Source organism: Antrostomus carolinensis, unplaced genomic scaffold, assembly GCF_000700745.2.
Source record: "Antrostomus carolinensis isolate BGI_N321 unplaced genomic scaffold, ASM70074v2 scaffold906, whole genome shotgun sequence".
Lineage (NCBI taxonomy): Eukaryota > Metazoa > Chordata > Aves > Caprimulgiformes > Caprimulgidae > Antrostomus > Antrostomus carolinensis.
The window spans coordinates 22838-48643 of NW_010320932.1; the positions used below are offsets into that span (position 1 = coordinate 22838).

Sequence of the window (25806 nt, forward strand, 5' to 3'; positions counted from 1 at the left end):
GCACATGTTGCTAATGGCTAGTTCTTTATTAATCATTAGCACTGCAAATTCAAAGGACATATTCTTTAAAACTTGTGTCATAAAATAGCTGTGAGTATGCAGTACCATGAAGCTGAATCCACATAGTCACCACTAGTGTCTATGGTCCTTGACGTTCTTAGTCACCCAGGTGGAGGTAATCAAGCCTGAGAGGTCGCTGATAAAGGAAGCTGGACCTGACACAGGACTCATCTTTCTCCTCTACTGTTGTTCTCAAATCTGGGAGCTCCTTTTAATTCTTTATGTTGCCCTTCCTCAATGACCAGTAGGTGGCCATCATCATCTTGTTTATATTTCTTGGGCCTCTCTTTTCAGACTGTGCCCATACTTTCAAGACCTTCACTACTGTCCCACGCTTCAACTTCATATCATCACACAAGATACCTGCTACTGAATTCCCTTTCAAACAGCAAGCTCTCTTAACGAGTTGATAAAAAGTCTAGAAGGCCAGTACTGGGGCCCTGCACAGTTAGCATGAGACCTAGTTAGTGTGGCCTGTTCCTAGCAAAAGCAATTTTTTTTTTCTTTTTTTTTTACAGGACTATTGGGTACAAAAATTGTCTGTATTGTTTGCTATGCTTACTGTATTATGTTTGGGTTAAAAAATGATAATATTAACTAAATCTTATGCTTAGAGTGCAGTACTTCTGTGGATGCAGGAGGCCTCTGGTTTAGCTACAAAATCAATCTCTTCACTAAGGATTAGCATCAGCCTGACTGATTTATAATGTCTGGGTAATCTCTGGCTAATCCCTTACCACTGACCATCCTGCCATTCTTCAGTTTCCTCCTGTGAGCTACCCTGTATCTTGTCTCATTCGGAGGACTGAGCAGCTGGTTTCTTTCTGACTTTTGGATTTGTTGATTTGAAAATAGCCATTTTTTACCACGCTGTCTGAGAACTTTCTTTAGAGATGTAAAATGCTCTCTTTGATCGATGGTGTCATAAGGGCTTAATTTGATTTCCTAAAAATTAGGCTTCTAGCACTATTTAAGAAACCACCTGTGGTCTGCTAGAGTGGCATCTAGAAGCAGAATGAGACATCCCAAGTGTCACTAGATGCTTGCCTGAAATAAAGGCTGTGGTACCTATCTATTTTGCTTAATCTTAAATACAGAAAAATTAATTATTCAATATCTCTGTGTTTTTACTACATTTTTACTGCTCATAATACCTTAAAAAAAAAAAGCCTCCTATATTATCTTGAGCTTTCTTTGATTTTCTAATATTTTTGTGCTGTTAGCAGATTAATTTCTTTATCTTTGGAAGATCTCATTTAGAATGGGATGGCCTTTGACCTTGTGTAGGGTTCAGCTGAGAGTTTGTGAATTAGGATTAGAAGTCAACATTATGGTGGGTGTCTGCTATGGGCCACCTGATCAGAAAGAGGAAGATGAGACCTTTTTCACATGCCTGGAAGAAGCCTGACATTCTCAGAGCCTGGTCTTTGTAGGGGAATTTACCCACCCTAATATCTTCTGGAAGGACAGTGTAGCAGGGCACAAGCAGTCCAGGAAGGTTTCTGTAGTGCATGGATGACAAATTCCTGACTCAGATGATGGAGGAATCAGTAAGGGGAAGCACTCTGTGGGATCTCGTTCTTGCCAAGAAGGAAGAACTTGTTGAGGATGTGAAGGGTGGGGGCAACCTTTTTTACAGTGATCATGAGATGGTGAACCTCAAGATTATGAGAGGAGGGAAACAAGCAAAAAGAGGATGATGACCCTAGACTTTAGGAAACTAGACCTTGTCCAATTCAGGGACCTGCTTCAAAGAACCCATGGGACACTGTCCCGGAGAGCAGTCCTGGAGAGCTGTTTGCTTTTCAAGGAGTACCTCCTCTAAGCTCAGTGGTCAATCTCAAAATGCAGGAAGTCAAGTAATAGCAGCAGGAGGCCTGCATGGATGAGCAAGGAGCTCCTGCCAAAACTCCAATGTAAAAAGGAAGTGAAGAGAAGGAAGTGGGGATAGCTTATGTGGGAGGAATACAGAATTGTATTGTAAATACTCAGACACTCATTATAAGTTTGCATGAAAGACTGTTTACTGAAAATGAAGCCATCACTAAATAACTTGTCAAAAAAAATGTTACACAATTTTTTTTTTTTAAATCTTCCTTAATGTGGAAGGACAGCCCACTACAGCCTGTTGGCCAGGGCTGGGCCATCAGAGTAATTCAGCCAGCCTGTGTCCTGGTGTCCGTTCTCTTCCCACATGACCTTCTGCCATTACAGACTGTAGATCAGGACCTGTATAAGCACTTAATTGCCACATAACTGGATCAGTTGGAAATCTCTGTCCAATGGAACTCAGGCATTGCCCATCATATGATATTTTTCAGAGAAGTACAAAAATATCAGGACGCAATAGGACTGCATAAATGTTTCATGTCTTGTCCTGGTTTTTAGCTGGAACAGAGCTGGGTTTCTTTTTCAGTAGTTAGAACAGTGCTGCGTTTTGCTTTCAGCCTGGGATTTGTTATGAAAGAGACACTGGTAACATACCAGTGTTGGCATTTTTGTGGATTGAAGTGAAGGACTTTTTGTTCTTTTATTCTACAAGTGCAATATTTAATGGGGGCGAGGAATATTTAAATTAATAAGATAAATTGACATTTGGGTATACCCATGAGATATTCCATGTCATATCACATCACATATATTAGTGAGGGTCTCTCCCTCTTTTGACTCTTTCTGGCTTTCGCTTGGGCTCTCGGTCTTCCAGGAACATGGTTTCAGTTCGGGATTGGGTATACCCATGAGATATTCCATGTCATATCACATCACATATATTAGTGAGGGTCTCTCCCTCTTTTGACTCTTTCTGGCTTTCGCTTGGGCTCTCGGTCTTCCAGGAACATGGTTTCAGTTCGGGATTGTTGCTCCTATGGGATCAGTATCTGGGAACAGGCTGGGCTTGGTCAGCAGGTGGTGAGCAGTTGCACTGAGTATCACTCATTTGTATATTTTGTTACTGTTGTTATCACTACTATTTTAATATTAGAATTATTTTAAGTTTTCTTTTATTTCTGTTATTAAATTGTTTTTATCTCAACCTATGCATCTCCTCACCCTTGCCGCCAATCCTCTGCCTTGTCCCCTGGGGGTGGAGGGCGAGTGGGTGAAGGGCTGTGTTGGCTGCTAGCCAAGGGCTAGCCCAGTGAAACTATGACATGTCCGAATGGCTATCTGTCATGAGTAAAGAGAGACAGGAATCGGTGCTATGCTTTCGTTGTAAGGTGGATGCATTTTTCTGAAACTCTTTAATACTTCCATGAATATTATAGAGCCCACCCATAATAAAAATTTGGAAGCAACTGCTTCAAAATGACTTTTGCTGAATATATGGTCATAAGCTGTCATGATGTGTTTGTACCTTTTGTCGTGTTTGTAAACTGAAGACAAAGTTGCATAATGTTGCATGACAATTGTAAAAGTAGTTTTGAAAATTAATGGGTTGTTGCTTTTTTATCTAAAACATTAGGAACTTCAGCTTTAACAAAAGATCAATGTTTTTTCCACCAAGGAAAATCAGTGAAGCAGAAATATAGGACCATTCTTTTTTGTATTTTCAACAATGAAAAAATTGTGTAATAAACAGAAATATAATAAATAATAGGCAGAGAGACTCAAAGGAGGAGGCAGAATAGGTACAACAAAAGGCCAATGGCAATTTCTAAAACCCACCACCACCAAAACTGAATTTTTAATCAAATGCAAAACTAGTGGAGGTATATGAGTTTATTGTCGTTATATTTGCTACATTTCTGAGGGGGCAATTTTCAGAACATATTGGAGTTTGAAAAAGCTTGAATTTAGGAAGGTAACAAAGAAAAGATCTGGATTAGCTTAGGTGAGACTATATGAAGTCTTATATTGTACTGAGTAAAAAGTACAGAAATGAAAGAGGGAAAATGATCAAAGTCTCAAAATACACCTAATTTAATATTGGTAGCATAATATAGTATTTAATGTTAAAGATTAGAACCTACCTTCAGTTTCTTGCGATTAGGAAAAGTACTCAGTACTTCAGCAGTTCTTCATCTTAATTCCCAAGCAGGTCATGAGGATATTTTTAAAGCTGATGTGAGTTATATACATAATGGATTTTAAGGGAATGTAATAGCACATTAAATGTATAAGCTGCTATCAGTATTCATGTTTAATTTTCCTATAAAAAATGACAGATGGGTTGTTTTAACAAATTCTCAGGAGAAAGCATTAAAAAGAATGATGAAATGAATATGCAATTCATGGGAGACTGTTATGTAAAGGACGGTATTGAAGAATTTAGAGGTCTTCTCTTTCAGTAATTTTTTCGTGAATTAAGACAGTATATGTGAAAGACTGAGCAAAACCTACAAGTTACAATGTCTTTGTTCTTCCTTTTTTGTGCAATTAAATACTCCAAAAAGAAATGATCATCTAGCTTGTGTTAGTTTTACATTGCATTTTATATATATTGAACAAAGTATGGTCTCAGAAAAAATTGGAGTGAAACTGGTAATGTGATTTTAGGATGCATGGAAAGACAAAATGCAAAACATAATGTTTCTAAATACTGTATGTGTCTTACACTTGGAACGGTAAATAACTTTGTTGTGTATCTTTTTTATAATGTGGGAAGGAACTTATCCTTCATTTTTCCATCAGTCATAAACCAAAGTATCTGTATTACACTTTCACTTAAGTTTTCTCATATTTTTTCTTGGTTGTTGAGTGCAGTATGAACTTGAAATGAAAAATATATGAAAATTCTTACAAACTTGCAGTGCCTGAGGATGATTATGGAGGCAGACTTCCTGTATGTTCTGGAAAGCAAGATGCTATGTGAAAATTCAGAAGTTTATTTAATCTGAAAAAAAATCAAAACTACTTGTTACTTTAAGAGGAAATACTTCAGAGGAAGTAAAATCTGATTTTGCCTTTAATAATTTACTAGAAATTGAAATAGCAAAACATTTTTTTCCCAAAGGCTAGGGTTGTCTTTTTGCATTTGTGCCTTGTAGAATTTTCCAATAAAGGTTTAAATTCCATAACTGGAATTCAGTGCAGCATCTTGTCACATGTCAAGTCAGCAGTTTCAGAACACATGCTAAAGTATATTTATTTAATAAGCTGCATATGAATTAAGTTTTGCAAAATGATACCATCTCTTTAAATTATTGAGTAAATTTGGATTTTCAGTGGCTGGAATGGAATGGAATTGAATGGTAGAAATAAAAATGTCAATGTGAGAGCAGCAGTACCTCTCAGTGCAGCAGTACCTCTCAGAGTCTGAGTTACTTAATATTTACATATAATATTATATGTATTTTTTAATTTATTATTTATTTGCATTTATTTTGCTTCCAAATTGAACTAGTCTTTATCAAAGCAAGAGCTGTATCTGGCAGTGGGGTTTATAGTACTCAATCCAATCTTGTTATGCTGAGTACACTACTGCTTTTTATATTTACATATTAACACAAATGCTAAAAGCAGTGATTCAGCTAAGTGAAGATTTTTCATAAATTCCAGTACTTTGGAAGTAATTCAGTAGACAGCGTTGTCTCAAAACAGTAGTGCCTCTATTGAACATCTCACAGATAACACTGAAAGTATCATTGTAGTTTAAATCCAGTGTCAGAAAATGGGGAATATCTGAATTACTTCAAGGCTAACGAGATCGTATAGAGTATTATGAATTAAACAAATAATATGCTGTATAACATAGTAGTTTCCCCTGAATTTATTAACTGGACATCACATTAATTTTTTTAGAATTCTAACCTGATTCATCAGAAGATGTCTCCTCCTGTGGAGCAACAAGGGTCTCCAATCTTATCATTCATTACTCTGGAACAATTCAGTGCCATTCGCCTTGTGCAAAGTGTCCATCAGTCACTTGCTTCTTTAAGTAAAGTCATCAGAGGTACCTCATTACTGAGTTCTGAAGTACAAAGACTAGCAAGTGCTCTGCTAAATCAGAAGGTAAGTCATCTTGTCATGAATTTACATTATAAGCACTGAAAAAAACAAGGAAATTGAACAAAATTCTGATACATATTTTCATGTCACCCTTTGCTCTATGTTATTTTATTGATAGAGACTCTAAAAAAGCAATGTGAAATGGAGTTCTTTTATTGATGGTGACTCTAAACCAAAACCATGATTTTTCTAGAATGAAAACCCAGAAAAATGTTGCTTCAAGTACTTGCAGAAGCTTCTGAGTATATTATACTTTTATCAAGCTTTCTCTTAAGGACAAATCTGATAAGATTAGAAGTTGTGGAATAATATTTCCATTTCAAATACCAAATAATACTAGATAAGTCAAATATATTAGCCAGTAATATGTAAACATGTAAATCTGTCCTTTTTTTTTCATTTTTACAGTTTCTTAAAATTTAGAGTTGTCCTGGTTTTGCTAGGATAGAGTTGGATAGAGGGGAAGTGGGTGAACAACTGTGTTGGCTGCTAGCCAAGGGCTAGTCCAGTGAAACTATCACAGGTTTTACTGCAGTTGTAATCACAATTTGCTCTCTGCATTTATTTAGTATGGATTATTGCCATATCACACCAGACAAGCTTTGCCTATCATTTCAACCTGTCATCTCACTCTGTATTCTTGATATACAAAAAAAGAAACCAAAATTTGACTTTCTCCGTTTTCTGGCATCAAACTGGACATGTTTAGAAACTGGTACAATTAGTGACTGCAAATTTACATGCTCTGTCACTAATAGCTAGATAACTGGATTCCAAAGTTAGTTAAACATTGACGTGACACTCTGTGGTTTTGTTTCACCTGCAGCAATTAATAAATTTTGTTGATGCCAATGCATAGATATTGAGATTGGCCCTACTATGAATGGTAATTCCTATTCATATCTTGTTTATCTTCATGGGAGGAACAAGTACCATTAAAAAGATTGTTATGCATTTATTGATCTATCAAATTTCTAATTAAAACAATAATTAAATTATTTGTCTTTTCAGATTCACAAGACAGCATTTGTTAGCAAAAATGCAGTACAATTATAGTAAATTAATATTTTCATGTTAGCAATCTCATTGCCTTTTTAAACATGTTTTGACTGTGTAGTAGAAAATGGTGCTGAGTACAAGTCATAGTAAATGCAAATGATAGATGTAATCGTCGTTTTTTAGTATTTACAATTATATTCCTTGTTACTGAGCAAAGAGTATGGCTTGCTTGTGAGCTTAAGCTGCACGCTTAAATTGGAAGCAGCAGGAGCTATGAAGCTGATCAATCACAAAAATGTACTTAAAGATTCTATGCATTTTTATCTCTCACAGACATCAGTTCAGTCCTTTCTGATATATTGAACAAAGTGTTTCTGGCATTTCATCTGCTTACTTACCTACTTACCTTGACACAAATTACTTTATTGGATTGTGACCACAAAGCACTCTTTTCAGCAGCCCACCAGAGAGTCTTAATGCCATGTTCTTGGCATGGCAGCTAACCCTCATGGCAACTAAATGCCACTATATTTATCATCTTAAAGTGATTTTTTTGGTGTATTTTCTATACACTGATCTTGTTTAGTTTAGCATGGTCACACGTTATGTAGCAAAGGACTAATTTTAAAACTTATCTTTTAAAAGCACCAAGGTTATAGTTCTTTTAAGATGATAGCACCTAAAGAAGCTCCTAGATTACCAACAGAAATGTGAAACTCAGTAACTGTGTGAATTCTAATGGTTTCAGAGATGTGCATTGTTCATGCAAAATTGATATGCTAGTGTACATCTGAAGTATGCTTCCATACTAACAATTAGCTAATCTATTACTTTAAACTTAGAGTAATTTAGGGTGATCCATTAGCAACAGTAGGTGAATGCCTTCTAAATGATAGATTGGTGAGCTGCCTGTAAATTCATATCTAGCAGAAGAATCTGCAAAAATGTGTTGATAATAGTTTCAAATACAAAAAGTTTTTAAAAAATTATAATTATGCAAAAAGCATGCAGTTAACTGTGCTTTATTAATTGTCTTTTATGTATTCTAGTTTACTGAATGCATTATCAATTAGTGTTCCCAGATCCAGATATTTTCAGGTTTTTATCTATAAAATGTACACATTGAGGATTTACTTTGAAAGATAGTTTTTCTTATGAACTTCCGTGATTAGATTTTGAAAATCTTTTCAGCACATATGCTATTAGATTGTGAACCTCCTTGAAAATGCAACTGTAAACATTAAACAGTATAAACTGTTTACACTGTTCAACATTATCTGTATAGTGCAATATTCCCCAGGTAATGATTTACTTCAGTTCTTTTTCACATAAGTAGGGGAATCTTGCAGTCAATTTCAGTGTGTTTTACGGATTCCCGTGGAGTAGGCACAATTAATGTTTTTATCCTTATTTTATAAAGAGGGAATCCAACAGAAGATCTTTTAAGACTTCCTTTTTAAAGTCAACGACAAATTTGTATGGGGAAGTCTTGCATGATTTTATTCTTAGGTATTCTATAAACATTTTAAGATGATGAGAAAATAATCATGTGGAGGAATTGTACTAGATTCACTTCACCACAGAGCCATGCAACTGCATGTTCAAGTCTGAGGAAGCAGCAGCAAAGGAGTGGGAACCTGTGGCTGCAGTTGAAAGGTGCCATTGTGGCTTTGCAGGAAAGAATCGATTTAGACCTTTTTGAAGTGTTTGTGGAACCTACTGGTGTTTCCTTATTAAAAAGCAGAGATTCTTGTAAGTTCTCCATCAGCACTGTATCTCTGTGAGCCACATAAAGAATTAGCAGGAATATGACCTTCCTATACATGGTTGTATTCTTTGATCATTATATTACTTGTATTGCCTTTTATCTTTGTAGATGTATTTAATCTCTGGATTATTTAATTTCATTCAAATTGCTATTTTAAGATGTAATGGTGATGGTTTTGAAATGGATACTTTCATTAAATATATTTTTATTTCAGTGTCCCCTCGCCTGGCAAAGCAAGTGGGAAGGTCCAGAAGATCCTTTACAGTATCTTAGAAGTCTTGTAGCTCGAGCACTTGCTATACAGGTAATTTTAAAGAGTCATTTTACCTCTCTATGCTGGTGTTCAGTGGCATGGTATATTATATGAATTGCACTACAGTAGACCTTTCCAAACTCAAATCCCAAAGAGTTTTACATGTGTGAAAAGGCAGGTAAAAATTAAAGATAGATGAGAAATGTGAAGACAGCAGACTGAGCAATTTGAAGTCAGTAACTTTCAATACCATAATGTTGTTAGTTGCTTCACAATAGATTTACAATAGATTTACACCTTAGATTAGTCATTAGTCTTTCTGATGAACTGTGGGGAAAAAAGATAGATTCATTTACTCAGATGAATCTTTACATCTAAGTCAAGACACACTCTTTAATCTGGTAGAGAGTTACGTGAATCAATTCTAATAGAGGTAATGTGGAAATTCATACAAGACTAGTCTTTGAAGCAAATAAATAAAATATCTGCAATCTCCAGATTTGCAGGGGGCTATAACTGAACGTGCATAGTCTGAAAACAGCTCTGTCAATCCAGAGTCTGACAGTGAAGAAGATAATTTTTAGTTAAGGTAAACCTAGCTATACTTTAATTGACAGAAGACATATATTCAAGATAATAGACAAACAAATAAAAAAAAAAATTATCCAAATTAATTAGCATTTAAAGAAGCAGATTTCTTCATTTTGGATACTTAGAGAGGGAACTGTGAGAACCTTACAGACAGGAATGTTCCTTTAGGAGGGAAAGGTCTATTATTACCTCCAGGCAATACAATGCTACTGATGTTGACCTTGATTAACACAGTCTTGTCCAATGAGGTATGATGATGATTTCTATAAACATCAGCATGGACTTTAAGATTTAGAAGGAATATTTGAGGGGCACGTGATTTCTAGGCATTACTTTTTCTAAAGAAACTATCAAATTGATATTTCCAAAGCATTAATAAGATTCTTGTTATACAAACCATTTCTTTTGGCTAATACTTAGTTTTTCTTTATCCTTTCCTTCACAAAAAGGTTCAAATTATAAATAATAAAGTGTGAATGTATATGTAGCAACAAGTTATAATGCACGTTCATATGTTATTTGGTCACATAACTAGAGTTGAACTTAGTCCCTTCTGTTTTTTGCCTATTATAGTTATTATTATAAAAAACCCCATAATTTGTAGCTGAGTCAGCAGCGTTCATAATCTTCAAGAGTGCCTTGCATTTTGTAACTTTTACCTTTATTTAGTTGTTAGCAAAATCCATTTTCCTACTTACATGATTTTTTGTTAAATGGAGGTCTGAGATTAGAGTTCAAGCTTCTGTGTAGTGTGCACCTCCCATACAAAGTGGAGATAATGTGACAAAGAGTAACAGGATGGAATTAGTGTTAACAGTAATAGATGATTTTCAGCAAAGCATATTCAAAAAAGTTTTCATTTCCATATATTACACCAGGCAGCTATTGAAAAACGTGCTGCATTATATTACCATTACATTAATCTTGCTTTCTCTTTGTTCAAACTGCTGATAAAATTGTACATTTGGCTTACTCATTTTTATTAAAGCTATTATGAAGAAATAACTTAAAATTTTAAACACGTATTTACTGTAAGTGAGGTACAGGTTATTGAGGCAGAGCTGTACAGTAGATATTCAACTGTATCCTTAAGCAGTAAATTGTGTTAATTTTTTTGTCAGGGACAAAAGAAAGTAGTGAGAGATGACAAATACTGATTCTTAAGTTTTTTATATATATTCTTGTCAAATATGTAGTACAGTTGTATTTGAAGCAATTCTTAATAATATATCATCAGTCTGTTTTGCTTCTCAAGCTTCTAATCAGATTACATCTGAAATACAATTTCTATGGTTTTATTTTTGTATGTATTTTACCAGAAAAATGTTGATTATTTCTAATTATGCATTTCAGTTGCATAATCTTTTTCCTCAAATATGATTCCAATTTGTATTTGTGCATAGTACACCAAGGTTTTTATTAGCCCTGGTAATTTTTTAAATAACTTCCCTTTTTTGTGACTTTTCATTATTGATTTTGTAAGTGTAATTAATCATTAGTTACTTCTAGATTTAGTATTCAGAAATTCAATAAAGGCTTCAGTAAAGATTTTCTCATTTCTCTGAAAATTATCTTCAGATTTATATTTCAATATAGGCCATATTTTGGATTGATTTAGTTTTATGTGACCAACTCCATCATTATGGTTTTTTGATAGTTACTCATACCTCCATCTTTTTCATTCACTATAAGATACTGACTTCTACCTTAACTGTTTGAGACAGGTTTGATTTAGGTATTTTTCAAGAGGAAAATAGGAGACCTTGTAACATCAAAGATGTACTGAAAGATTGCATCTACTAAGGATGCAGTAATTCTCTACTTAGGGTATTAGTTAAAAGCTGACATCTTGTCAAGGTGTTTGCTACCAGTGCAGAAAATAATAAAAGCAACTGCTTTGTTACAGACATTTAATGGGGATGGGGAGGAAACCAAAATACAGGCCAGATGGTAGAATAATTATAGCAGAATTTATAGAAGTGTAAAGATGTTCTGAGAGCATTACACAACAAGAGACAAAAAACCCAACAGGTGTTGCATTTCTCAGGTCTGAATCCACTCAGTAAAAGCAAAATAAAAAAAGGAAATTTGCCTACTTAAAGTGTGAACAAATCCATATAGGCAAAATGCAACAGAGCTATGTTTTGCTGTGTATTATGCTGTGGTGATAGAGCTGATGGAAATGTGTGATTTCTTCCCAGGTGGAAGTTCTAATATTTGGATGTTAGATTTTGCTTAATTAAAACAAAAAATCTGTCTATGGAAAATTCTTCTAAGATGAAGAGCTCTGAATGCTTTCAATTAGCAATGCTGGCATTGAACATTACAATATTGTGTTTCAGCTTATCTGTCTACAGTGATTTCTTTGCTATCAACATTAAGATATGAAGCTTATGGATCATCACAGATCTTTGTGTTAGTTGTAATTCTTGATTCTTAGACTCCCAGTTTCGTCACGGTGGCATCTTAAATGTGTTCTGTGGTTTCCCTCTCTTGAGGCAGCATTAAATATACATCAGTATATAATGGAATTTAAGTCTATCTCAGTCTGTAGATAAGTGTCTTCTCATGGCTGTTGATACCAGCAGGAGAGAAAGAGAGAAAAGAGACCCAGAACTACAGCTATTAAGAGGTAAAACAGCAGCCCAGGCAAATGTCAGTTGAATATCAAAATTGAAAAACTGTTTCAGGTCAATAAATTGGAACTTCTTTGTTTCTGCAATAACTGAATGAAGAGCTTTATTTCACTTCTTCCAAAAAAACCCTTCTTTTATTCCAAAAAGATCTTATAAATGCTTTTAAGTCATCTGCAAAAACAGTTCTTCCTTTGGATGGCTGTTTGGTCAGACAGCTGCTAAAAGGCTTACAGCATACACTGAAAATGAAGACTACTTGACCTCAGAATCATAAACACTAATTTCAAAGTTGTAATCAAGGAAATTTTTATGAATACTGAAAGTTTTTATTTGCATAAGTTATGAAAGTTTTTGTTGGAAATGTGTGTTTATCTATAGAGTACTTATAGTCTGTATAAAAGTTATATTTCATATTTTATCGAGAGACTTGTATGTATCTCTCTAGGATGCTGTAATCTTTTGTCCCTTCCCATCCTGAGTGAAATCTAGGGTAATAATATTTAATTTCAACACTAGTTTGACCCCTCAGTATAAAATTTTCACTATTTTACTTCTCTCTTACTATTTGAGGTAGACTGACTTTGTTTCTGTTTTGGAACCCTTACTATTCCTGTTTTTAACAATTAGGGCACTAGAAAGGTAGATTGAACACTCAAGGTATGTGAGGTTTAAACTCCTGGAAATTGCCTGCTGAATCTACTAGAAAACCTTCTGGGAATAGGAGACAAAGGATTCTTCCTTCACACCCAAGGCATCTAGGCAAAGAACTTAAATTTTCTTTCACTGATAACAGGCAGAAAGTCTGCTCTTAGAAAGCCAAAGAAGTAAAGTCCTCTCAATTTTGACTGAGTTAAAGAACTCTTAAGGACCAATCTATAAATCAGTCTTACTGCAGCAGTAGATGATATGCACATAAACCTGAGAAATAGAAGCTGAGCGTGAATCCCAGGGTAGGCACGCACACATACTCTGTACAGGCACAGCCGACCATGGGCAGACTGACAGAGGAGGGCTGTACCTTTACAGGCAGCTGCATCAACAGGCAGCACAAACAGCCCTATCCTATTTCTGTGGTTCACTGTTCAAGGAAAACACCCTTCACAAATCTTGCTGATTTTTAGTTTCTCCACTGTCTTGCTTCCAGTCCCTCAGTCTGTAGAACACAATTCCCAGACCTTTCATCTTCCTGCTGGCTGGTACTGCTGGAAGTTTTCGAGTTAATTCCTTTTCCCCACACAGAGAACACACTTGCACAAAAAAACCAAACCAAACCAAAACAAAAAAACAACCAAAAAAACCCCAAACAAACCCCCCAAACCCAACCTAAAAATAGAGATTAAGAGGAGGATAGGACCAACTTTGGTGATCAGGTACAAGGTTGGCCAAAGTGTGGTGAAGAGCAGCCTCCCTACATGCAACCTGCCCTTTTATACCTCTTTCTTTGTTTTCTCATTCTTGTTCATCCCCCATCCACCTTTCCCCACCTTTGGCCCTTCCCCTAAATATCCCATAATAAATCTTGTACAATCCCCGAATTGTCATGTTCAGTCCCCAAATTCACCCACTTGGGCACTACATAATAAGGCTTATACCCTTTTAAGTAATCCCACTTAGTTTGCATAGCATTTAGAGGTTTTTTCTAATAGATTGCCTTAGCAGAACTTGCAGGAGAGACAATAGCTTAATGGTTTGTCTTTTATGGTCTTAGAAGTAGCTGATTCAGATGGATTAGGTTGGCTGTGTTCCCCACCTGTCATTGTTCCTCTCATCACTCACTCTCTATTTGAATAGCTGTTGCCTAGGTATCTGTACAGTGCAGAATATTTGAGATTTAGTATTCAAATATTAAATTAAATATTCAAATATTTCCAAATTCCAAAAATTTGGAAAAATATTGTACTTAAAATCCACCCATTCCATTATTTAAATTCAAATTTCCACTTCATTCTGAAGGATTAGCATTTTCCTGTTGATTTTCTTGGCTTCTCCTCTTCAGCTGTCATTAATATCAAAACAAAAATACAACTGCAGCCTAACATTATCTGCTAAGAAACTGAACCTTAATTGGCTCACAGATCTCTCATCATGTTGCAGCATGATTCCAGTTTGTTCAGAACTTATCACCTAGGATACATCTTTCAAGACCTTTTATCTAAGTGATAACTGCTTGTTAAAAATTGGAAATTTGTAAGTAATACTATAAAAATGTAGCTGTTTTCTTTGTGTCTCATGTAAGAGGCAATTTTGAAGCTCTGATAGATCCAGCTGCTGTATCATGTCCCTTTTTAATCACTGTTTCAGTTAGATTGTATTTATTAAGTAGTGGCTGGTATGGAGTAGTAGTGCATTATAAAGATACACCATTCAAACAGGAGGCCACATGGATGTAAGATTAAAATATTGGACTTGCATGGGTCATAGGAGTTGTCCACCGAAGTGTAGTCTAGTTTCCAAGGAAGCTAAAGCAGAAGCTGAAATGTTTCTTATGCTCCTGTACTCCTGTGAGTTACAGAAAGCTGCATTCATGACTGGATGCCTGAAGTGAAAGGATTCCTTAAGCTTTCCTTTTTGTTTTGTGCACCAGTTCAAGACTTTACTTTCCAGAGGTACTGAAATCACCATTTCTTGTAGTGAAATTATTATTTTTCTGCAGAATACAGTGAGTTTTCACATTAAATCTACAAACTTTGCTGGTTTAAATTGAAATATTTTTTTGTTTGTCAATGAGCATGGATTAGCTGATGTTTTGGGAAAACTATTTGCTTTATACATGGAAAAGCAGTTTTTAAAAGCAACATTGGAAAAGGAAGAATATCTCTATTTGCATTTTGTTTGGCTTCATTGTGAGTTGTTGAAGGTTAATCCCTATTAAGTTTAGCTGCTCTGTGAAATGGAGACATCCACAAGTTATGGGCTTTTCTATAAATATCAGGCTTAAATGTTTTGAGAAGTAATCTGTTTCAACAGAGTTCAGTCTCTGTTGATTAAACTCTCAGAATTCTATGCATGTTTTGGGAGAATGACTATTCTTTTTTAATTATGAGATGCTACCTTGTAAGCAAAACTTTGAGCAGCATCCTCTATCACACCACTAACCATTTGTTCAGCTCTCTGATTGTAAAAAGTCATAAAAAGATTTTTATAAGTGTTGCATAAAAAAAGAGGAAAAACACAGGCCATTGTCTTTATGTACTTTCTGAGGAATTACCTTATTTTAAAGAAAATTATCCTTTTTTCTAAACTCAGTTTAAATTTAAAAGATCTAGACTTAGTGTTCTGTATTTCTTCTATGGATGCAAGTGAGTATTTATGTGCCATGTATTATGTAAGATTTAAAGCTGTAGGTGATACACTTTATTTACTCTAATAAAATAATCACCATTCATTGATTTTTCTATTTAAGCTACAAGATACTTTTTCACAATACAGGAAGAAATCTGCAAAGATACAATGACAAAGTATTAAAAACTATATGCATTTAAGTTGTTAAAATTTAAAGTGTATATTGCTCAGTTTCTAATAACTTGGTTTTCATTGTATCTCTTTTCTTTATCAAGGATTAAGCTGTGTGCAAAAGACAAAGCAGAGTAAAATGGCTAGTCTTGTCTGAGAAAAGCTCAAGCAAGAAAAGGTTAATTATAGTACAAGTGGTAGAAAAGATTATTATCATTTACATATGAAAATAAATCTCCTTATTTTATGCTGTCAAAGACTTTGGTAATTTTAAATTCCAGACATTAATAAATGAGAAGGCTGCAACACATGCTAATACACCAATTTGCAGGTACATTCCATCAATCTACTTTGCTTTTTTCTAGACATCTCTGTTGCAGTAACTTGCTTTTCTGATCACCACTATATTGACACAAATACTATGTCTATTAATAATAAGCAATCTATTCAAAATCCTTTATTGTTTAATTTATAATTGTGATTTCATAGTCATATGTGCATACATAGAAATAAATTCCTTAGAGTAGTAAGACACATTTGTAACTAAAAAGGAACTAGGTGTGATCCTGTTCTTTTTTGAACTGTAGATGTTTCGGTGGGAACTGGTTTGGTGAAATAGTTTACAGAATAATTCATCTCTTGATTTGAGATTTTAATTGGTCAAGATCAGTGGTAACATGACATAACTATTTCTCAAATAGCATTTGCAGGTACGTGTTAAAAAGTAAGACAAATTTCTAATAGAAACGCGTTGCCATTCCACAAGCAAGCATCATCCTTAATTAACAATCTTTTTGGCATTTCTTTGGGGGAATACAGAAACGTAGCTGCCTGATGACCTATCTTTCTCTCCTTGAAGGAAATTCCATATAGCTAAATTTGAAATGATGACACAGTTTCATATTGTACTTCTGTACAAATATTAAAAAAAACCCCAAAGTTTCAGAACTGTCATCTCAAGTTTAGTTTGTGAAGAAAAAGCTTCATGAGAGTAATTCTTGACTAAATCCTTGTTTATCTGTTGTGTATGCAGTAGTTTTACTCTTGGGAATTCACATTCAAATAAAGCAGCCAATGCATGATGCAAGTGCACTGAGCAACTCTGTTGTCATGACTGTATTTTAAAACCAGAATAAACAGAAAGGTGTTCTGATTTGGGGTTCTGGGGGTTTTTTTGGTCTTAGTAGAGTTCTTGGTGTGGTCTTTGTCTCTGAATGTTCAGCAAGGTACATAATTGAGGGGAAAAAAAATAAATCTTGACTCAAAGGAGAAGAGTTCTTAAGAGTTGTTTCTGCTTCCTGTTCTGCACTTTTGAGGCCACATCTGAAGCACTTGTCCATCGGCTGTTCAGTCAAAACAACCATTGCCCAGGTTGTCCAGAGACGTTTGTGGAATCTCCACTTTTGGGGATATACAGAACTAGAGTAGACAATGCTCTGAGCAACCTAAACTGACATTGAATTTGGCCCTATTTTGAGCTGTGCTTGGTTCAGATGACTTTCAGAGGTCCCTTCCAACCTAAATTCTGTAATTTTGTAATTTAGAACTTATCCACTGTATCTTTTGGGTCAAATCTGCTCTAATGAATATGCACTTGATGTGTACCACTTCAGTGTCATATTTCTGTCTTAAATGTTAAATATTCACTAGTGATATATCCAGTTATATGCCCTGATAATTTAAAATGTTTCATGTATTGCTCAGACATACACAGTGGCACTTATTAAGATCAGCCAAGAGAAAACAGTCACAAGTTGCAAGAAGGAAAATTGATTAGGCATTTGGAAGGAAAAAATCATGTTAAGAGTGGTCAGACACTGGAATGGATGACCCAGGGAAGGTCATGGAATCTCTATCATTCAAGACATTTAAAATATCATTGAACAAGCCCCTGAGCAAACTACTCTAGTCTGACCCTTCTTTGAGGGTGGCGAGTTGGAACAGAAGATCTCCAGAGGTCTTCCAACTCTATTCTATGATTCCATGATATTGTAGAATACTTTAAAATTTCATGCAGTAGGTGTCAAAATCACATAGATATTATTGCTGCCAAATGTTTAATTTTATGAATAAATTACTTCTATAACAAGTAATTTTAAAACTAAAACCCACATATGTGGGTTGTATATAAAAACCAAAAAAATTCTTTTTTAAAAAAAAAAAAAGAAACAAGTGTACAGTTTAACAAAATGTGCAATTTTTTTTCCCTAAATTACTTCATAATTAATGTTTCTCTGGATTACTTCCTGAGAACAAGTTTGAATGAAGCTTCATGCCATACTCCTGGTCTTCAGCATTCTCTTAACCCTCAACTGTGACAGGATGTCTGAAAGAGACCTACAGCCTCGATGATGGGCTGTCCTATTAGGGTTGGCCAAAATAAACAATTTTCCTTTGTGGTTTAAAGAATGGCTTTATGGGCTTCAAATAGGTCACTTACTGTACTTGAGGTAGCTTCACTCTAAATGCCTTGGCTTTGTTATGTAGGAACAAACAACAATCCATACCAGCTCATTATACCAATTTTTCAAAAAATATATTAATTAATTTCTGCATCTACACAAAGTTACGTTTTGTTGAACAAACCATTTGACAGTCTGAGCAGTAATCCCATGTTGCAGTGTTCTGTTCAGTGGAGTGTAAGTAGCTTTAGCATGAGCCAGCATGGTGTGTCCCAGGATGCCAAGTCACAGACATAGCCATGCGATCGTACAGTTCCTTTGTTTAGACTGGGGGTGTGTAATAGGTAGTAAACTGTTTGTTCATCAAACTTAGTTAACAATGGTGGGGAGTGTAATAGACGGTATCTGTTTACTGAACCTCTTGGGAAGGAAACAAATACTCACTTCTTGTTACCGAATTTAATCTGTCAAACCGCAGAGTTATGTCACCATGATGCTCATGCATCCTGTTATTTAGTCAAGGCTTAAGTTTAGGTGTTTACATATAAGCGATGTAGACATGATAATTGTAAAATCTACAGAACTGCCTAAAGGATAAACCGAGAAAGGTGACTGTGAGTATTTGTCCAACGGACCGCCCGGCAATTCCCGGAGGACCCGTGAATTGCATCAGATAACCTAAACTGACACATCACGGCCATCACAAGGAGTTGTCAACAACTAAAACGACTCATCATAAATGATAAGGGACTCAACTGCCCTGGAGGGGGTATAAAGAGGACTGCTCTATTAACCCATTTGCACGCCGTTGGTGGGAGTTGGACTCCCCGGCCGCCCAGCGCTGTTTTGCTTGTTGCCGCTTGCTAAATAAATAAATAATTAAAATTTAATTGGCTCCGACTCCCGTAATTGGGCAATTTGAGAAACTAACCTATAACAGGTGCATCAGCCACCATTTCCTTTCTGTGATCTATTTTGCCTTCTAGAAAAATAGATTTCTTTCTTTGCCTTTTCATTGTGGTATATTTTGGGATATCTACCCCCAGAGTTAAACAATTTCTGATTTGATTGCTTTAGTGTTTTTGATGAACATTGCGTACATATCCGAGAGTTAGGTTAAGCCTTAATAGTTGCTAACAGGAGAGAGTTCTGTGACACAGGCACGGCTGAGAGATTTTCTCTGAATTTTGACAGCCTCAAGAGAGGGTGCTAACAGAAAATAAATGACTGGTAAACAGTAAAAAAAGAAAAAAAGAAAAGGAAAAAGAGAGAGACTGATAACTGCAGTCCAAAGGGTCATTGTTTCAGAAGAGGAACAAGGACAGTGAGGGAGATGCTTAATGAAAAATCCGTATCTCATGGGATGCTGACCAGCAGAAATGAACCATAATGAAGTAAGCAGTTCTCTTTTGTCTCTCCTTATTTTAACATAGCCTTCAAGCTGGTACTATAAAACAAATTACTGCAGTGCATCCCATCGTTACTAGTGTCTAATATATTGAATATTCTGTACCCCTGTTTAGTCACACCAGCACAGTCACAACTGTATAGATTTCAGCATCCCTACTCCAGAGTTCTGCAAAGGAATTATGTCTGATGTAGTCCTGACTTTACCCAAGGGTTATGGTAGGCAATCTTGTTTGTTATCTGCAATTGATTTTTATTTGTCACTGTTTTCCCTGCCCTGCAGCTTCTTACCAGTGGAGGTGGGAAGTAGGACCTCTCTTTCTAAAGGAGAGGACCCCTAAGGTTCTTCAAATGTTTGTCCTCTTTGCTCTGCACACTCTGTAGTTTCTGATTCTACCAAGGAATAGTTCCAGCTTTTTTACTTCCTTACCCAGTTATACGCTACATAACTACAAATGCAGTCTAGCACCTACTGACTAATGTATTTAGTTGTGGAGAAAGCAAAGACAAGAAAGCATGAAGCAAAAGAGTCTTGTCTAACTGGATTCTGTGTTTAGTGATCATAGAATCATAGAATCATTTGGCTCAAAAAGACCTTTGAGATCATCGAGTCCAACCATATCTCTAAGCAGTTCATCTAGTCGTCTTTTAAACACCTCCAGGGATGGTGATCCAACCACCTCCCCTGGCAGCCCATGCCAGTGCCTGACAACCCTTTCAGTAAATAAATTTTTCCTGACGTCCAATCTGTACCTCCCCTGGTGTAGCTTAAGGCCATTTCCTCTTGTTCTATCACTAGTTACTTGGGAGAAAAGACACACACCCACCTCACTACAACCTCCTTTCAGGTAGTTGTAGACAGCAATTAGGTCTCCCCTCAGCCTCCTCTTCTCCAGACTAAACAACCCCAGTTCCCTCAGATGCTCCTCATAAGACATGTGCTCCAGGCCCTTCACCAGCTTCATTGCTCTTCCCCTGGACATGCTCCAGTGCCTCAATGTCCTTCTTGTAGTGAGGGGCCCAAAACTGAACACAGTATTCAAGGTGCAGCCTCACCAATTCTGAGTACAGGGGAAGGATGACTTCCCTCAACTTCCTGGCCACAAGCCAGGATGCTCTTGGTCTTCTTGGCTGCCTGTACACACTAATGGCTCATATTCAGCCGGCTGTCAACCAACACCCCCAGCTCCTTTTCTGCCAGGCAGTTTTCGAGCCACTCCTCCCCAAACCTGTAGCGTTGCATGGGGTTGGTGTGACCCAGGTGCAGGACCCGGCACTTGGCCTTGTTGAACCTCATCCAGTTGGTTGCAGCCCATTGATCCAACCTGTCCAGATCATATAGGAAATATCAGAAAATAGATATTTTTGGCATACATCAGTCATCAACTTGTCAGTGTGATGTTCCAATTCTTATGCAGGAGCATCATTCTGGTATCCTTATTAAATGTAGGAAACAGCAATTCATGGAAAGTTATGTTCCTGTTTTGATAAAAATAAATTAATACAGTAACTGGAATGAGATCACATTTGCTAATGCTCCCCTCAGCTATGCCTTACTGCACATCTGCTTCTGGCACATCGTTAGCTCGCATGTTGGTGCTAATGGACTGAGAATTTTTATGCTCTAACACTGTGCTATTGTGTTAGTATTCAGACTTCCTGAACAAACAGGGAGTTTCTGAGCCATATCAAACTGAAATAAAGAAATAATATTTTACTTAAAGCAGTAACCAGCAGTTTTGGTCTGCATGCTCTAAAATTAAAAAAAAAAAAACAAAACAAAAACTGTTTTAAAACAAAAATAAGGCTTCAAATTCAATTCCTTTGTGATTTATCATTTGAAAAATAATATGTGCCAACACCTTATCATATACCTGAAATACTGCAGTATTCACATATTCATTTAATAAAAGATAACTAGCTCAAGAATAATAGCTCAAGGATTTCACATGCAAAAAAAAATTACCACAAGGGAGCAAATTGTTGTATGCCAGTTGCTCCTGAGTAGCTAGCATTACCCCCTATGTGCTCATTGCTGGAAAGAATAGTTCCATTTCCTTTCTTTGAAGTGTAACACAATTAATCCTGCTGGCATTTACCTCTGATTGCCAACACTTAGGAGCACACCTAAGGTGCAGCTGCTGCACTGTGGGGAAAATAGGACTCTAGTGTAACTGCTTGATTGACCTTTGCTTAATCTGAGCTCTGGTTAACTGAATACTTGCTGTCCTAGCAGTGCTACTTACCATTGTTTGCTCTCAGACTTGTCCAAAGTCCTGCATTTTTTTTTCTCTACTAACTTTGAATCCCTCCAAAACTAGTGGAAAAACAGGATTGTACTTTGTGGTTTCTGGCTGTCCATATTCATATAACACTGAATACAATTTTCCATCTAGGCATAGAAATGAAATCACTTCTATAGTGATTTAGATTATTTTCTCTTTCAATAAAAGTTCTCTTCTGGGACCGCATCAACAGAAAAACGCAGTAGGAGAGAATACATTTGGAATGAATTAAAACAGGTGAAGGAAAAGTACTTCATTCATTGGAAAGGAGTTCTGTGATCCTGAAGTTGTATAAATGATAATGTGAAAATCTAGCAGCCTCTTTATTCCTTGCAGTGTTCGATGTGAGGTGCTCAGTTTGCTTTGGGAGTATAGAAGATAAGGAAGGCTTCTCTCTGAAAATGGAATAGATGCTTCTTGGATGTTAAGATACATGAAAAAATATTGTATGAACCACCTGAGACCACACTTAGGGATTTATTTAAAAAAACAAAAACCAATCCTTTTGTTATACCAAACCTCATGTTAATTTAAGTTTTGAAATAACCTGATAGGAATTGCTTTGCAAGCAGTTGGGGTATTGCTGGTAAGTTTTTATATTATATTTATAATCATCATATGCTAAATTAATCTATCATGGACAGTTCAAACTTAGATTTCTAGTTTTATTGCAATAAGAAAGTTTCAGGAAATATTGAAATAATAAAATATTGAAATAAGCAGTTACAAAGAGGAGTGTATGATAGATTTTTAAATTTTATTTTGTAATATAGATCTTTTCAAAGTTAGGATGTTTGGACTTGTATATCACATTACTGGTAGACTAGAAATGATTTATATAATGTGAATTTATTTTTAAAAATAAGTTAGACACCATTTCAGCTCTCATATGCATTTTCTCAGATGTTATAGCTGCCATATCTAACCAAAGATGTATACTTGATTCATACACTGAAGCTGTTTTAGCGAGTTTAGATTTTTATTATTAGCTGTTTTGAAGAAGAAAAAGAAATCCTAACTTGCAGCAAACCTGTTAAATACCATATTATAGGAGATAGGAATGAGGGGGCAGTTGGGAGAGTGTGGGTATTAGTCTGAGCTACAGAGAGACAAGTAGCTAGATATTACACCATCTTGGAGATGATGGTAGTCTTCTCACTGTAATCCAGATGGCAAGTGACACATGCATGGATTATTTTGGCCTACCTGGCAGGAAAGGCAAAGTTTTCTACTGAATTGATGATGGAAGAAGACCCTTCAGACTGAAATGCTACATGACCATCCAGAATCAGTAAGAGGTCAACAACTTTGTATCACTTTGACAATTGAAGCCAATGTATGTTTTTATTGGACTCAGGATAGGAGAAGGAAATTATAGCTGACGTGTTACAGGATTTCTCCTTTTCAAGAAACATCACTTCAGTCTTTCTACAGCTTACCTTAAACTTTCTTCCCTTCAATACCTGGTCTCTTCCAAGCATTATAGCCGTGGTAGTGCATGTACTAGTGACAAATGATCCATTTAATAGAGTGGTATTGTCTTGTGAGACTGGAGCCCTTCACTAATATGCTACCGTGTGATCATACAAGACAAAAAGGAGAATACACATAAGGATATTTTTTACACTTGTGTTTTAAAATACATTTTATTATAATTTTTATTGCATTTAAATCTTGAATTATATATTCAACAGCTGTGAATGAGCTATGTCTTCAGCTTTATGTAGGGCAGTCCATGCAATTTCAAACTTTGCCTTTGTGATCTAATGAAAATTTTTGTTATTGTGTATTTCCTAGAGCTACTTAATTATATGAGTTCAGAATTAATATTACCCATACTGGTCTTTTAATTCGGTGGAGTATAAGCATCTATGTTTCTGACAGTGTTTCTCTTTACATTAAAAGTTTATTTGATGACAGTAATAAAATGTTTATATTAACTATAAGTTGAAATGATTGTGTCTACTGTTATTACGCAAAACAATGTACAAAATCTGTCCTAAACAGAATGCAAAGTTACTGCTATATGATAAAATGGATTGTTATATAACATCATTAAAAGAGTCATGCAGACAAGAGTCATTAACTGTGTCCATTTAACTAATGAAAATGGAAAGCAAAAGTCTCCTAACTGATTCATAATCATTTGGGTTGAGGGCTCATAATCAGTGATGTGATAGATAAAAGGAACACTGATTAAATGTTTGAACATGGTGGAAACATTATGGAGATGTGTCTGACACACTGACAAAAAAAAATGAAATTCACTGAGTGATATTTACTTGTATTTTGGATTATTTTCTCACTTTCAAGATGCTTCCATAGAATTATGTCTGACAGCAGTTCAAAGAATACAGTAAAGTACTTTTTAAACAAGATATGCATGTCTGGCAAGTACATTATTTAATGAGAGTGTAGCTTCCAAGACTTTTTATTCAGTGACTAGAGTAATTTCATAATCTTCTAGTAGTTAGTATTTAGAAAGGAGAATTGTTTGTCTTTTGCTGTTTAGTAGTCACATGTAGAATATTAGTCTCTGATTATTTGCTGTCTTAGTATTAAACATTAATCTTTCTGTGCAGAATCATATGGCTTGCAACTACTTACAGAGTAGGTTATACAGTGACTTAACATTTATACTACAGTACCATAGTCAGGACTGTGACTATACCACGTTAAGAAATTGCACCAAAGATGTACAGCATAAAAGTTTCAAAGTATAGGATTTTGAGTGTGGACTGTTGTGTAAACACTCAGGGCCCTAAATAACTCATGTGAGATTTCATCACTTAAGACACATGGTTTACCAAGATTGCAAGGTGCAGTATGTGTCTCTTTTCTCATGTTGGCACATAATGTGTTGCATAGATGGGAAATTCCAAGCTTGCTGCTCCTAGTAACAGGCTTCATAGCTGCATGCAGGTTGGGGCATTTGATCTGTAAGGATAATTGAGATCAGTTTTTCCCCCACCTCTATTAAATAGTTTCCTGTATTACCAAATATAACAGGGGTCAGGTTTTATTTTACCAGAAATTGTGTAAATTCATGTCTCAGATTAATACATCTGAAACATCTTTTGAAACTCCACACACTAAAAATGGCAACCTATTACTAAAAGATACGTTTTTTAAAAATGTTGGTAACTACTTATAAAAACTCTTGTTGCTGATTGGAAAATCAAGTGTTTCTTGGATTTAATATGCAGTCTACACAAGTGAATGATCTTAAAGCATACTTTAAAGGAATGCAGTTATTTGACTGACCTTAGTAAATCAAAGATAATAATGACAACCATTTTGATAGAAAACTTAAACTCTCATGTTAGTAAAGGTAAATAGGGTTTCCACAGAATGCTAGAAACTTGATAAAAATTTCATTGTACAAAGTGTGCTGCACTGTACAAAGAATGGAACAGAAGTTTATTTAAAATGGATGAGTCACTTCACACGTAAACTGATGGTTTTCTATGTACTTTTAAATTGTGTTAATTTTCTGTTTACCAGTTTGAAATAATTGAAAAATTATCTTTGAGGTTACAGTATATTTGCACAAACATTTTTCATTAATCAGAATAATTGGCAAACATCAACACAAAATGTTGAAAAATCCGGCAATTACTTCAGTTTTCTTTGTTTTCCTTTTTTCCTCCCCCCTCTCTTTTAGAATTGGGTAGAAAAAGCTGAGAAACAGAAACTACTGTCAGACACCCTTGACCTCTCAGAGCTATTTCATCCAGACACATTTCTCAATGCCTTACGCCAGGAGACTGCAAGGTGAGGGAAAAATAATCTCCCTATTTATGTGTGCTACTGTGCCATTGTTGCCTATGTGTGAAAATGGTTACTTCCTTTTCAGGATACAGACTCAACAAATTATGTCAATTGCTGTCATTAGTCATCTCATTTTTATTACTTGCATGGAAATAAGATAGCTGAGTTAGTCATTTAGATGCTGATTTTTTTTTTTTATTTTAGAATCACAGAATGGTTAGGGTTGGAAGGG

General features: G+C 35.6%; 1 protein-coding gene across 1 annotated transcript in view; it reads left to right on the plus strand.

Moving 5' to 3' along the window:
* Positions 1-25577, plus strand: part of LOC104526295 (cytoplasmic dynein 2 heavy chain 1-like) — a gene marked incomplete at both ends in the record, with an annotated part of 47516 nt that extends 21939 nt beyond the window's left edge. Inside the window, 3 exons of the mRNA XM_010169715.1 lie at positions 5803-6012; positions 8991-9080; positions 25468-25577. Coding sequence (XP_010168017.1) covers positions 5803-6012; positions 8991-9080; positions 25468-25577 — 410 coding nt within the window. The remainder of the gene's footprint in view (positions 1-5802; positions 6013-8990; positions 9081-25467) is intronic.
* Positions 25578-25806: the final 229 nt, after the last annotated feature.